Source organism: Coregonus clupeaformis, chromosome 23, assembly GCF_020615455.1.
Source record: "Coregonus clupeaformis isolate EN_2021a chromosome 23, ASM2061545v1, whole genome shotgun sequence".
Taxonomy (NCBI): Eukaryota; Metazoa; Chordata; class Actinopteri; order Salmoniformes; family Salmonidae; genus Coregonus; species Coregonus clupeaformis.
In genome coordinates this window covers 42,592,611-42,608,685 of record NC_059214.1, presented here as the reverse complement: position 1 = coordinate 42,608,685, position 16,075 = coordinate 42,592,611, and the positions used below count along the sequence as shown (strand labels likewise).

The window sequence follows — 16,075 nt, the reverse complement described above, 5'->3', positions numbered from 1 at the left end:
CACCACCCTGCTCAGGCTCAATGTACCACAATTACAATGGGTCCTTTTCCATTGTTCTCCCTGCCGTGGCGGATGCAAACTACCTCTTCCGGGTGATTGATATGGGTGCCTATGGCAAGGCCAGTGATGGAGAGACCCTGAGCAACTCTGCCTTTAAGCAGGTTCTTCAAGCAGGCACCCTAGGGCTACCACAGGACACACCACTCCCCGGGGCAGATCTCAGCCCAGTCCCCCCATACTTCTCCTCTGCAGCTGAAGCTGTTGAGTGGCAACACACGGTGGTCTGATCCATAACCAATAGCCCAAAAGCTGTTATCATTGCCACCTTAAACCCAAAGGCTCTTTTAAGAGCCACCTACTAAGTAAAAATAGCAATTTTCCATTCATATGTCTGCTGTCTGACATACTCAACATGACACATGCAGTACCTCCTCTACTTAACCCTCAGAGGCTCCATACAGTATGTTCCCATTTCTTGATAAGTGCACTTACTGAATTGATAAATGGCTTGGTAGTAAATACATTTAAATGTATTCTAACCTTACACAAGTGTATAAGATATAATATCAATTTTCAGGTTTGTGCAGAACAGTGTATAAGATATAATATCAAAATTAAACACTCATTTAAAATTTAAAAAATTAAAAATTAAAAATTGGCCAACCGCCTTCACTGCATATTGGTAGATATATTTAAAGTAACCAAACGATTCATATTTTATGAATGACAGAACTTAAAGACTTCAATGCTTCCACAATATTTTATTTGTATTTTTTGTTGACTGGTAATCCAATGCCCTGGAACAGGTGAAGGTGTTCTCTCTGCGAATCTGATAAATGCAGAAGAGAGTGATGGTTAACACTGACACATGGAACCTCAAACAATCTGATGCTAGCCATAGCAAAGCATACTGATGTCATTAACAAGATATGTGGTAGTTAAGTGTCTGGCATGTTCCTTTAGTCGTGGATACAGCATTCTAAGTAGGTTGATATGTCTGGGTTTGTGTTGGTGAAAAATATGCAAAAAATAGAGAAAATTAGAAAGGGGGCAAATACTTTTTCATAGCACTGTAGATGGCTCCCCTGTCATGTTACCACTTGTGGGACGAGACATTATGTGATTGTATCGCGAGGGACGGTGTTGCCCACTCCTGTGCTTATCCTTTTCAGTTTTCTTCTCCTTAATGTAATGATCTCTGAGATTTCTTTACTTCTTCCTACATTCATCCTCTGTCAGAATAGAATGTCAAAGATCTATTAACACACACAGACAGGCTCTCTTTATCTATACTGAACAAAAATATAAACACAACATGCAACAATTTCAAAGATTTTACTGAGTTACAGTTCATATAAGGAAATCAGTCAATTGAAATGAATTCAATAGGCCCTAATCTATGGATTTCACATGACTGGCCAAGGTTGCAGCCATGGGTGGGCCCGGGAGGGCATAGGCCCACCCACTGGGGAGCCATGCCCAACCAATTATAATGAGTTTTTCCCCACAAAAGGGCTTTATCACAGATGGAAATAGACGATCCTGCAGGTGAAGAAGCCTGATGTGGAGGTCCTGGGCTGGCATGGTTACACGTGGTCTGCGGTTGGGAGGCCGGTTGGACGTACTGCCAAATTCTCTAAAACGACGTTGGAGGCAGCTTATGGTAGAGAAATGAACATTAAATTCTCTGGCAACAGCTCTGGTGGACATTCTTGCAGTCAGCATGCCAATTGCACGCTCCCTCAAAACTTGAGACATCTGTGGCATTGTGTTGTGTGACAAAACTGCACATTTTAAAGTGGCCTTTTATTGTCCCCAGCACAAGGAGCACCTGTGTAATGATCATGCTGTTTAATCAACTTCTTGATATGCCACACCTGTCAGGTGGATGGATTATCTTGGCAAAGTAGAAATGCTTACTAACAGGGATGTAAACAAATGTGTGCACAAAAGTTGAGAGAAATAAGCTTTTTGTGCATCTGGAAATGTTCTGGGATTTTTTATTTCAGCTCATGAAACATGGGACCAACACTTTAGATGTAGCGTTTATATTTTTGTTTAGTGTAGTTAGGCCAGACATCTACAAAAGAAGCCTAGACCGACAGAGACACACACAGACTCCAAATAGCTAGTTTATAGCTAATTGAAAAGCAGTTTCTCAATTGAGCTAGCTAGATACATTTGATTACCTGCTCAATATTTAAAATACCAACCCAAAAACGAATTAGCTAGCTAACAGTCAAGCCAGTTAGCTAGCTAGCAATCTAACTACAAAGCTAACCACTTTGATAGATAGCTTAGCTAAGAAATTGCCAGGACCTAGCTTCCACTTTCCAGATAATCCAATAGTATTGGCAATGCTCCTCCATGCAGCATTTTTTACATCCCGGTAACAATCGGTGCTTTGGTCGAACATGGCAGGAAACCCAGAGAGGGCAAAAATGACCTTCTCCTCCATGCTGCAAACCTTTCTGCAGCCTTGCTAAGAATGTGCGTCAAGTACTGAAAATGTGGATTAGACATCTGGCAAAATCAACATAAGGCAAAACGCATGCGCATCTGGTGGACATATGGCGTAAAGGTCAACGTGTAACAAGGTCATCTCTAATGCCCTTTCAGAGGAGTCTGTGGGAGTAAAGAGATAATGATGATGATGATAATGATGGAAATGAAAGCAACTGTGATGTCGCTACTGATAATGACGCTCAGGGATGTAAACAAAGCCATAGAGTGAGGTCATTGAGGAGAATAGAGAGGTTATAGTGTCTACTGTTAGATGGGGTGTCATTGATGTCAAAGATGTTTAGCGACAGAAGAGGTCCAGACCACACATGCACGCGTTTGTGAATTCCATATTGCCTGTGATGACGCATTTTCAGCATTGGGCTATTACCACATTAGCCATCACCATAGTTACAATCAGGTGCAGTTCCAGTAAGTCATGTGTGTTTGGTCAGACCTCTGCAGTCAGACAGCCAGTCAGACAGACAGACAGACAGACAGTCAGACAGTCAAACAGTCAGACAGTCAGACAGACAGTCAGACAGTCAGAAAGTCAGTCAGACAGACGGACAAACAGTCAGACAGTCAGACAGACATAGAGGATGATGATGCTGCTATGTATGAATCACATAGAGAGTGTAGAGCTCTGTGACTTAGACTTTCAATTTTTTCTCTCCAGATTACTTTAAAGGTTTGGCGTGAGGTGTCCCTTTTATCTACCTCAAGGTCACCCATGCCCCCCCATCCCTTCCCGCTCATCCCCCATCCTCGGGTTAAGGGGATGATAGATGTTCATCTGCTCGGGGGTGAGGCAGGCGAGAGAGAGAGAGAGAGAGAGAACGGAATGCTGGGATGCTCATTTGCAAGTGTAATGCAGCCTTTATTAGTTCATGTCTGCCTCTTCGCCACGGGAGGCCCTCTAATTGCCGCCTGAGACATGGAGCAATTTCCACCCAATGTATTCCTGGCAGGCATGGCGTGGGTCAGCCGAGTGGGCCCACCACAAGCCCCAGATAGGACCAGCTATTACTCTTAGCTGATTAGGCCCTCACTATAATGTACACTAGGCTCTCTGGCCTTATCCCTCAGTGATTGGCCTTGTGAACAGAGACATCAGAGCAGAACGGAGTAGCAGCTTCTGGCCTGTTAATTTTGAATCTGGGGTATTAGGGAGAAAATAGAGTTAATTTTGAATCTGGGGTATTAGGGAGAAAATATAGTTAATTTTGAATCTGGGGTATTAGAGAGAAAATATAGTTAATTTTGAATCTGGGGTATTAGGGAGAAAATAGAGTTAATTATTAATCTGGGGCATTAGGGAGAAAATATAGTTAATTTTGAATCTGGGGTATTAGGGAGAAAATATAGTTAATTTTGAATCTGGGGTATTAGAGAGAAAATAGAGTTAATTTTGAATCTGGGGTATTAGAGAGAAAATATAGTTAATTTTGAATCTGGGGTATTAGAGAGAAAATATAGTTAATTTTGAATCTGGGTTATTAGAGAGAAAATAGAGCTAATTATGAATCTGGGGTATTAGGGAGAAAATATAGTTAATTTTGAATCTGGAGTATTAGGGAGAAAATATAGTTAATTTTGAATCTGGGATATTAGGGAGAAAATAGAGGAAGCACTTTATCGCCGGTCAGGTTAGTTCTGTCATCCTCTGCAGGTTGACTCACACACACAAACGGGCACACTTCACACTGCCCTCTCCCACCTGGACTAGAAGGGAAATAAATATGTTAGAATGCTGTTAATAGACTACAGCTCAGTGTTCAACACCATAGTCCCCTCCAAGCTCATCACCAAGCTAGGGACCCTGGGACAGAACACTTCCCTCTGCAACTTGATCATGGACTTCCTGACGGGCCGGCCCCTGGTGGTGAGAGTAGGCAACAACACCTCCGCCATCTCCATCATCATGTTTGCTGACGACATGACGCTGGTAGGCCTGATCACCGACAGCGATGAGACTTAGAAGTGTGGTGATAGAACAACAACCTCTCCCTCAACGTCAGTAAGACCAAGGAGCTGATCGTGGATTACCGGAGAAAAAGGGGACAGCAGGCCTCCATCCATATCGACTGGGCTGTTGTGAAGCGGGTCAAGAGCTTCAAGTTACTTGGCGTCCACATCACTAAGGACTTAACATGGTCCACAAATGCCTGCACAGTCGTAAAGAGGGCACTGCAACTCCTCTTCCCCCTTAGGAGGCTGAAAAAAAGTGCCATGGGCCCTTGGATGCTCAAAGTTCTACAGCTGCACCATCAAGAGCATATTGACTGTCTGCATCACCGCTTGGTATGGCAAATGCATCGCCCTTGACCGCAAAGCACTACAGAGGGTGGTGCGTACAGGCCAGTACATCACTGGGGCTGAACTCCCTGCCATCCAGGACCTCTATATCAGGCGGTGTCAGAGGAAGGCCCCAAAAATGGCCAATACCGGAGCATTGGCTCTCGGACCAGCAGGCTCCGAGACAGCTTCTACCCCCAAGCCATAAGACTGCTAAATAGCCAGAATGCTAAATAGTCAATTAATGGTACCCGAACTATCTGCACTGACCCTATCTTGCACTGACCCCACGCACACTCACTAGACTATATATACAAAAAATATACACACTCACTCACACACACTACATTGACACTCCCACACAAAACCCACACACATTCACATACACTACATACGCCCACACACACACGCAGACTGACATAACACAAACACACATACACTCAACATTTTCTGCTGCTACTCTGTTCTTTATTTTGCTCTTATTATTATCTATCCTGATACCTAGTCACTTTACCCTGCCTTGTATTTTACATTTACATTTTAGTCATTTAGCAGACGCTCTTATCCAGAGCGACTTACATTTACATATGTCAAATACTTGAGATGCACCTGATTTAGGCCCTGTGTAGCTCAGTTGGTAGACCATGGCGCTTGCAACGCCAGGGTTGTGGGTTCGATTCCCACGGGGTGCCAGTATGAAAAAAAAATGTATGCACTCACTAACTGTAAGTTGCTCTGGATAAGAGCGTCTGCTAAATGACTAAAATGTAAATTTAGTTTGCCTGGTACACAGGCACCAATGGACTAATCCCAAAAGTGCAAACTCCAAGGGAAATCAAGTGCACCTCAAATATCTTCAAGAATCTAACTCGGGTCAGGCCCCGTATTTACAAAGCAGTTTTGCCCTTTTAAATCATGATGAACAAGAGGTTGGAGCTGATCCTAGATTAGCATTCCTCCTCTGATAGGCTTTGTGGATATGGGCCCTGATCCTGGGTGTTTATCAGAGGGATGTTGTCTTCAATCTCTTATGGCAATACGTTTCATGGCTGCGGCTTCTCATTAGATAATACACTGACATTAGGGCCTGGTCGTCATAACGCCTATCAGAATACGAGTGCCTATCAAGGATCAGATCCTCCCTGTAATCTTTTTTAATATGATCTAAAAAGGCAAAACTGATCAGAGATCAGCACTCTTACGCTGTGAGACGCTTTATGAATACTGGCCCAGACATTCACACATACAGCAAGTCTCCATCACATCTGTCCATCTCCATATTGACAGGGGATGTATGTTGTGTTCACCACATCTCCATGTTGACAGGGGACGTACGTTGTGTTCACCACATCTCCATGTTGACAGGGGACGTACGTTGTGTTCACCACATCCACTCCTTGTACATATCTACCTTCTTGTAAATATCTACCTCAAATACCTCGTACCTCTGCACATTGATCTGGTACTGGTACACCCTGTATATAGCTCCATTCTTGTGTATTTTATTTTATTCCTCTTGTGTTAACTATTGTATTTTTATTTTTAAACTCTGCATTGTTGGGAACTTCTATTAAGCAAGCATTTTCACGGTAAAGTACATCAGCTGTATTCGTTGCATGTGACAAATAAAATGTGATTAGATTTGAATTGACGCATGCACACACACAAGCAAGCAAGGACAAACACACCAATGCACGCACGCATGCACACACATATACACAAACACACACACACAAACACTGGGGCCTGGAACTGGGTTTAGGCAGTAGTGGATGCTAGTTCTAAATGAGTTGTTGCTACAGTATGTAGCTGTACTCTTTGACTCACTCCCATACTTGTCTCCAAGGTGACCACTCATCTAATGTACTGTAGTCACGGACACCAGATCTGTCACCTTGAGTACCACAACTAATAGCTGGGCAGTATCACATTATATTCAACAAACATTAATCTATGCAAATAAGACATAGCAATCAAGACCGATACCATAACATAGAATGGGAATTTGTGTTACATCTCTGACAAAAATAAATAAATGTCAATTGACAAAAATAGAAAGAGAAGATATTAAACACATTCCATTATTTGAAAAATAAATAGAATGTACTTCTTATCTTGAAGTCAATTTCACTCACTACTGTAGATCCAAGGGACAGCCTTTCTACCTCAGTCATTGCGTCTTACTGTATGGTCCAAGCCCTCCTCTCAAGCCATTGGGCGTGTATTGTGAGTGACGTGAGGTGAATTGGTGTCATCATATCCCCAGCCAGCCTGTCCCAGTGCCTCTGTGTTATCCTAACTCTGTGTTATTGAGCAGAGGGCCGCCGGCTGTTTAGACCGCTGCCACGTCTAAAGTATTTGAGTCGTGGGATTGGGGAAAGTGTCCAGAAGAGGTGTGTGTGTGTGTGTGTGTGTGTTTGTGCGTGCTTATAATAGATGTTTTGACTGGCATGTCTAAGTTAATTGAGTCGTAGGAAGAGAAAGTGAACTTGCCAACTGTCAGTCTCTTATAAGCTGAATCCATCACAATGACAGTGTCCTTCTAACCAAAAGAGACAAACATGTGTGTGTTGTGCCTAAGATGTGTGTGAGCGCGCGTGCATGCGAATGTGTGCGTGCGTGTATGTGTGGGATTGGTGTGTCCTCATTTGCATTTATGTTGTATTTTAAGCTTACTCACACTAATTACTTTTCTTTGCCTAACAATATATTTTTACAGCTTCACATTAGTCATGATGAATCCATTAACAGAAGTGGAGATATGCTTGGATCCAGCTGTACTATACTCTTGATGCCGATCCAGCAGAAGCAAGCAGCAAGCAGCTAAGCTCTTCCCACCAGTCCGTTTCAGTAAACAATCTAGACATGAGACCGTCTTTCAAAAGCCTGATCCACTGACTGCTGGAATCTGTGTAGCGAATCAGAATGTAAGCTTGCAAGACTTCAGGATGGTTGTACAAGGCTATAGTCTTTCAGTCCTATGGATAAAGAACTTCCTTCCTAATTTGGACATTAACAGATACACCGTTTCCAGGAAGTTAATGTTGCCGTTAACCCTGACCCTTGACCCCCTCTCTAGCGGTCATCCTGGAGTGACACCTCCTTACTTCTGGTGATCCCACCTCTTAGCCACAGCTGTGGCCTAGTGGGTGTGAACGACAGCAGGGAATCTCATTGGCAGCGGAGATTGTCTGTCTCCTTATGATTGACTTCTATTGCTATATGCTATCATGATCTTCACACACCTCAGTATCAACAATGTCACTTGTTATTCAACATCTACTTTGATGCACAGATATTATTTCGTTGTTTTATTCATTTACTGAATCCTGTAACTTAGGAGTCGGCAACAGGCAGCCCGTGGGCCAAAACCGTCCCACAAGTAATTATTTTTGGGCCCCCAAAAGTTTTTAGTAACAAAAAATAAAGAAAAAATGAAATATAAATAAAACAATGATATATATATATATATATATATATATATTATTTTGTATTTTTTGTATTTTTATTTTGCCCAAAAATACTGTAAAATCGCCAGGAATTCAGCTAAGAATGAGTTTAATACAGTGAGAGAAAAAAGTAATTGATCCCCTGCTGATTTTGTACGTTTGTCCAATGACAAAGAAATGATCAGTCTATAATTTTATTTGTAGGTTTATTTGAACAATGAGAGACAGAATAACAACAACAAAAATCCAGAAAAACGCATATCAAAAATGTTATAAATTGATTTGCATTTTAATGAGGGAAATAAGTATTTGACCCCTCTGCAAAACATGACTTAGTACTTGGCAAAACCCTTGTTGGCAATCACAGAGGTCAGCCGTTTCTTGTAGTTGGCCACCAGGTTTGCACACATCTCAGGAGGGATTTTGTCCCACTCCTCTTTGCAGATCTTCTCCAAGTCATTAAGGTTTCGAGGCTGACGTTTGGCAACTCGAACCTTCAGCTCCCTTCACAGATTTTCTATGGGATTAAGGTCTGGAGACTGGCTAGGCCACTCCAGGACCTTACTGTGCTTCTTCTTGAGCCACTCCTTTGTTGCCTTGGCCATGTGTTTTGGAATACCCATCCACAACCCATTTTCAATGCCCTGGCTGAGGGAAGGAGGTTCTCACCCAAAATTTGACGGTACATGGCCCCGTCCATCGTCCCTTTGATGCGGTGAAGTTGTCCTGTCCCCTTAGCAGAAAAACACCCCCTTTAGGATAATGTTTCCACCTCCATGTTTGACGGTGGGGATGGTGTTCTTGGGTCATAGGCAGCATTCCTCCTCCTCCAAACACGGCGAGTTGAGTTGATGCCAAAGAGCTCTATTTTTGGTCTCATCTGACCACAACACTTTCACCCAGTTCTCCTCTGAATCATTCAGATGTTCATTGGCAAACTTCAGATGGGCATGTATATGTGCTTTCTTGAGCAGGGGGACCTTGCGGGCGCTGCATGATTTCAGTCCTTCACGGCGTAGTGTGTTACCAATTGTTTTCTTGGTGACTATGGTCCCAGCTGCCTTGAGATCATTGACAAGATCCTCCCGTGTAGTTCTGGGCTGATTCCTCACCATTCTACTGATCATTGCAACTCCACGAGGTGAGATCTTGCATGTAGCCCCAGGCCGAGGGAGATTGACAGTTATTTTGTGTTTCTTCCATTTGCGAATAATCGCACCAACTGTTGTCACCTTCTCACCAAGCTGCTGTCTTGTAGCCCATTCCAGCCTTGTGTAGGTCTACAATCTTGTCCCTGACATCCTTGGAGAGCTCTTTGGTCTTGGCTATGGTGGAGTGTTTGGAATCTGATTGATTGATTGCTTCTGTGGACAGGTGTCTTTTATACAGGTAACAAGCTGAGATTAGGAGCACTCCCTTTAAGAGTGTGCTCCTAATCTCAGCTCGTTACCTGTATAAAAGACACCTGGGAGGCAGAAATCTTTCTGATTGAGAGGGGGTCAAATACTTATTTCCCTCATTAAAATGCAAATCAATTTATAACATTTTTGACATGTGTTTTTCTGGATTTTTTTGTTGTTATTCTGTCTCTCACTGTTCAAATAAACCTACCATTAAAATTATAGACTGATCATTTCTTTGTCAGTGGGCAAACGTACAAAATCAGCAGGGGATCAAATACTTTTTTCTCTCACTGTAGGTATTCCCATTAAAAAAAAGAGATGTGATCATGTCTCTAAGTAATCAAGGTATTAAATTATTGTTATTTTCAAATACAATCTCTTTTTGGGCTTAGTTGTGGTTAATTTGCAGTGTACAAATTAGTATAATTTGCTCCGACAAAAATTAGGCTGCGGCTGAATCTAGTTGCCTACTCCTGCTGTACCTTAAATATGTGTGTCTATCTCAAATTCAATTTAATTTGATTCTAGAAAACCAAGAATCTCCTTTTCAATGATTCGGTTGTGAGTTCAACATTTGTAAATCAGATAATCTGATAAATCAAGTTGAAGGACTGAGGAGCAGAGTGGTCAAGAGCTGTTTCTCACTCTACATGTCATCAGTCTATCTGTTCCCAGCAATGTCAGCCTGCGGAGGAGGACTAGTTAGTAACATTAAACACAGCAGAACCTACCCTCAGAGTCACCCTGGGAGACTCCAGGGGCAGGATGCCCAGTTAAGAAGTGACCACCGAGGGTGCTTTGTGTCTCTCTTTCTCGCTCTCTCTCTCTTCCTGCTGCCTTCACGGATAGAGGGTGTGTATGTGTGTGTGTGTGTGTGTGTGTGTGTGTGTGTGTGTGTGTGTGTGTGTGTGTGTGTGTGTGTGTGTGTGTGTGTGTGTGTGTGTGTGTGTGTGTGTGTTTGTGTGTGTGTGTGTGTGTGTGTTTTTTGGAAGCAAAATGTTTGTATGGTTGTTTTATTGTAATGGCTGCTTCTATTGTCACATATATTCAAATGTAGAACTTGCGGTAGCCTACCTTTTCTTCTCTCTGCGGCTAAACTAAACCTCTGGTAGAAAAGTGTTCTTGTTGATCAGAAGAATATCAGGTAGAGATGTGTGTGCTGTGGGGATGCAGTTTATTCTTCTGTAGCTCTGCCTTTCGTTACAAGGTCACTGGGAGATGAAGCAGTTCATGTCAACAGTAAACAACACTGTGCTATTTCTCATCCATCATCATGTTTGGAAAAATGTTGGATATAATTTGATCCACTGTGTATGACACCTCTGTTTGTGTACTGACATAACTGTGTGGCTATATTTTGTTTCTACAATCTAATGTCATCTGGCAGTACACACACACACACGCGCGCACACACACCTATGCGCACACACACCCCCACACACACAAACCTGCTCCCTATAGTAATCCCTCAGTGGACCTTTGTCAGTGTTTTTTGTGGAGGAGTGGGAAATAAAGTGCTCATAATTTATGCTGTTCTATTTTGAGATATTCGAACAACCTTTTGGTGCAAACACACTCTGCTTAAGATATTCTCAACATCCTCAGGGGGGTTATTATTTATGTTGGCTCCAGCTGTCTGTGGCACCAAATAAAATCCTGAACAAACAAAAACACTGTTTATTTATGTCAAGCCCTGAGGGGATGTCTGCTTGAACACTCGTTGTATTTCCTCTCCCATGATTCTGCTTTATAACTATCAGTCACTAATTTAATTGTTTATCGACCTTGCAGATGATAGAACAAAATGCTGTGTTGCTACAATGTTTTGTGAATGACAATCACTGACGAACTGAGGTTATCGCTTACGTTGCCATAATTTAGGGGTTTAAATATATACCTACTTATTATTATGCATGTTACAATGGACCATGGATTAGCGTGAGATGCTCCAGTTTTGCATCCCTCAGGGGGCCTTGGCCATAAAAAGCCATATTCACAGATCACCATCTAGTGGAGACCAGTTGAACATCGTTTTTTTGGAAGTTGGAAATGAAAAAAATGTGGAACCTTCTTTCTCTTTTTTGCCACGTTCTACACGGTATTTCTAAAAGTGACACGAAGGGAAAAAATACGGTCGTCACTAGTTACCACAGCCACAAAGTTATAAACCCCGCCCATTTCTACCATGTATCTTCTTAAAATCTGATTTCAGACCTAACCCTAACCTCAACTCTTACCTTAACTACATTGCTAACATCATGCCTAACCGTAACCTTAAATTAAGACAAAAAAAGCAAATGTTTGTTTTCATGAATTTCTACGATATACTTTGTGGCTGTGATAACTAGTGGAAACAAAAAAATACTCACAGGAAGTAGATAGCTAGCTAACTGCGTTAGCTTTTCCGCCGGGTTGTTTCTGTCAAGCTGCTCATATCTGAAAATACATTTTGTGTGAGCTTCTAGATCGAATGACAGCGACTCCGTTGACTGCAATAGTTTTATCTCGCTGCATGCAGTTGAATCGCTAAATGGTGAGAGAGAGGTAAGTATGTAGCTAGCTAGATGGATACAGTATATGTGCCAAGTTGATGCTAGGTAGGTGGCATTTTCCAATGTGAATTACAAATCGATGTTCACACAGAAAGGAGCTGCAAGCTTGAGCATTTTGGGACACATAAAATTAGCTAAATTTGCAAACTACGTCTTGTCGACTTTTACATAGCTAGCCTAGATAATGTTTCTGCATGCACTGCCTGGACGTGTAACCCTTTTTCAGGTTATAGAGTTAGCAAATAGCTATCTAGTTAAATGTTAACTGTTCAAATAGTCTTTGTTGTTGACAATGACCTGACATGACAGCACGCAAGGTAGATAACGTTAGCAGTTATTTATTTTGACAACATGACAATCATAATAACGCTTTTCTTGACAGTTGCATTCCTAATTTGACCCATTTGGCAGTTGTTTTTAGCTCTAAAACACCATCTCTGATGTGACATGGATGGAATTATTAGCAAATAAATGACTGCTGGAATGTTCTATTCCAATGAGTTGTTGTCATGTGCATTAGAACCAACCATACCATATGTTGTATAGTCAAATACCTGTCTCATATTTGCCAACCAATTCACAGTGGTGCTGATTTGCAGTCTAAACCCCAACCAGGTATTGTGTAACTGAGGCGTGTTTGGTTCTAATCAGTTTAATGGTTGGGCAGATTAAGGCCAAACAGTGGAATGATGTGGGAAAGAACTACTGGCTCTTGTATAGTCCAATGACCCTAGGGCGAAAGCAGTCAGCCTAATTTCACCAGTTAACCACCGCTGAGACTGTAGCTATATCAGACACGCTTGCTTTAACATTGAGGCAAGGCTGCACATCAGCTGATTTGATAGTGGCTTTGTCTCTGTCTGTCTGTGTGTGTGTGTGTGGGTGTGGTGTGCATTGCTCTACTGGTGTCTGTTTCCTCTGACGTGTAAATTGTTTATTTAAGGGCCTTGTTATTCCCATCTGTGGAAGGCTTGCTGAGCTGTAAATTGTGAGAGGAGATGAAAAATCTCTTGAGTGGTCCGTGTCTAGTGCAGTGCATCAGTCATGATTTTCAATCTCTCCTCTCTCTCTCTCTCTCTCTCTCTCTCTCTGCACAGAGTGTGTGTCATGGTGGTGTGATCCTGTGTGTCTCCTCTGTGCCATGGAGAAGCCGTGGAGGCTGTGGGGCTCGGTGGAGCGCTGTGCCCTGGCCTTGGCCTCCTGGTCCTGGGGTGCCTGTCGCATCTCCCTCCTGGCCCTCATCCTCACCTTCCACCTCTACGGAGGCTTTTTTCTCTTGGCTCTCATCCTGGCCTCGGTGGCCGCCATCCTCTACAAGTTCCAGGACGTGCTGCTCTATTTCCCCGACCAGCCCTCCTCCTCCCGGCTCTACGTGGCCACGCCCACAGGCATCCCCCATGAGAACGTCTACATCCGCACCAAGGACGGCGTGCGCCTCAACCTTATCCTGCTCCGCTACACTGGCGGAGACAGCCTTGACAACCCCGGGGTCGCCCCCGGCAATGCATCTAACCCTGCCTCCAAGGCCCCGCCCACCATCCTTTATTTCCATGGCAACGCGGGCAACATCGGGCACCGGGTGCCCAACGCTCTGCTGATGCTGGTGAACCTGAAGGCCAACGTGGTGCTGATGGACTACCGGGGGTATGGGAAGAGCGAAGGTGAGCCCAGTGAGGACGGCCTGTGCCTGGATGCCCAGGCCACGCTGGACTATGTGATGACCCGGCCCGACCTGGACAAGACCAAGGTGATGCTGTTCGGCCGCTCTCTGGGGGGCGCGGTGGCGGTGCGCCTGGCCTCGGCCAACCCTCATCGGGTGGCAGCCATCGTGGTGGAGAATACCTTCCTCAGCATCCCGCACATGGCAGCCACGCTTTTCTCCTTCCTGCCCATGAGGCTGCTGCCCCTGTGGTTCTACCGGAACCAGTTCCTGTCCTACAGACAGGTGCCGCTGTGCCGGATGCCCTCGCTGTTCGTGTCGGGCCTATCGGACCAGCTCATCCCGCCTGTCATGATGAAGCAACTTTACGAGCTGTCGCCGGCACGGACTAAACGGCTGGCCATCTTCTCTGAGGGCACGCATAACGACACGTGGCAGTGCCAGGGCTACTTCGCCGCCCTGGAGCAGTTTGTCAAGGACCTGATGAATAGCCACACCCGTGAGGAGAGTGTCCAGTCCACAGCCAGCGTCACCATCATCTAATCTAGAGAGAGGAAGAGGGTGGGTGTGGTCTAGAGAAAACCCTACAGTCCATACTCCCTAGTCACTTGTTTAGATCAGATACCATTGAAGAGGTGTAATAAGCAATATGGTAAAAGCTAGGGCAAGGTGCAGCCAACCACTACCATATTGCTTATACCTGTCCAGTTCTTTATGATCTATTTGTGAACAATGACTGCAGTGGGTGAACATGTACTTGTTATGGCCTTCTTTGAATGATTTACACACCATACCATACACAACCATGTTCGTCCTGTCAAACACAACCACACTTTTTAAGAACACTTCAAAAAACGAAGAAGAAAATAAACTACTGGAGGAGGTCTGCCAAAGGTGCACCTGAATTTCGATAATTCAATGACAATGTTTAACTAACACAATAGCATTTCAGTAAATCAATAAGAAATGTTTGACCAATATGATAGTGTTTCAGTAATTCAATAAAAAAAGTTTGAGTTTATTTTAATTGTGTAATCTACTGTTATTTCATGACACACTGTTTAAAGTTACATGTGTGAGGATTTTATAGACCTCGTAGTATCTTCATAGTTTCATATTCGACTTTTTACCGAAAATCCCGTTCATATCAGCCGATAGATAGTGCCATATGGGCTGAATCATATTGGCTATGTATGTGGTACTGTGAAAAGGTGCATGCACAACCTTGCAGTTTCACTTAATGTTTCACTCCCAAACTATTTTGTTGTTGTAAATGGCCAGATTATATTCCAATGTTGCATAAATCCCATTCTACACTGTATATTCTCTGACAATAAATGTAAACGCCGATGTGGCTGGAGCTGTTGTCAACTCTTTGCATAGTTTACCCATGACCCTTTATCTTGGTTGCCAACACCAGGGCTTTCAGGTGGATGTGACCTTTAGATTGTTGCTGATATAAATGTACTATATAGAATAGACAACTATTCTGCATTATGACATGTAAGGCGTGTCTATCTGTACAATACATTTCTATCTGCAATGTTCTGAACTCTGCACACTATTAAAAGCGAGAGGACCCTCACCCAAATACCATTGCCTGAAAAAACCTAGCTCTGTTAGCTTCCTGTGAAAGTGAAGGACACTTTGGTGGGATAGAGTGCATGTTAGGTGTGTGAGGATTACATTTTGATCTCTGTGTTAGTACCATGAGACTTGTGTTACTAAATTGTATTATTATTTGTGTTAATCTATTCTTCTCAACATAATAATTGTTCTGTCAAGTAGGCTAGTGTCTCATTTCACCCCATGGCTCTTTGTGGAGAAATGGCTTTACCTGCTTGGAGCGCTTTTAACGAGCGAATTAACTTTTCCTGCATGTCTTCCAGGGACTGGAGCTGAGTTAGACAAATAGAAACTCTAACCGTGCTGGGTCGTGATCATTAACAGATTATAACAGGGAGGGAATACTTGTCCAATAAGAAATGCTCATTTTCGGGGGGGTTTCGTTACAAAATGTATTGCTACGGTGTGCGCTAATGAATGCGACTCACTGCACTGCAGCATTCTACTGTATCAAAGCCATTCTGATACACCAAACAGAGACACTCAGAATCAGCAGACATGTTGGATCTAGAATCTAACTTCAGACTAAACTGCTTTTATCACTGAGCGGAAACAGCCACAGTCAAGAGACATTTCTATTTTTTA

At 43.2% G+C, this 16,075-nt stretch overlaps 1 protein-coding gene across 2 annotated transcripts; it reads left to right on the top strand.

Annotated features, from left to right (window-relative positions):
- The first annotated feature begins 12,008 nt into the window (after window positions 1-12,008).
- LOC121537095 (protein ABHD13-like) lies at window positions 12,009-15,224 on the top strand. 2 transcript variants are annotated; one of them, XM_041844863.2, is made up of 2 exons: window positions 12,009-12,185; window positions 13,302-15,224. In XM_041844863.2, the coding sequence occupies exon 2, from the start codon at window positions 13,346-13,348 to the stop codon at window positions 14,405-14,407; it is 1,062 nt and encodes a 353-aa protein (XP_041700797.1). In that variant the 5' UTR covers window positions 12,009-12,185; window positions 13,302-13,345; the 3' UTR covers window positions 14,408-15,224. The 2 variants fall into 2 exon arrangements, with proteins under 2 accessions (XP_041700797.1, XP_041700796.1); XM_041844862.2 differs by having other exon boundaries at window positions 12,009-12,196.
- The last annotated feature ends 851 nt before the right edge of the window (window positions 15,225-16,075 follow it).

Excerpts from the sequence above, each read along its gene's own strand:
- LOC121537095 (XM_041844863.2), top strand. The coding sequence starts at position 13,346 with ATGGAGAAGCCGTGGAGGCTGTGGGGCTCGGTGGAGCGCTGTGCCCTG.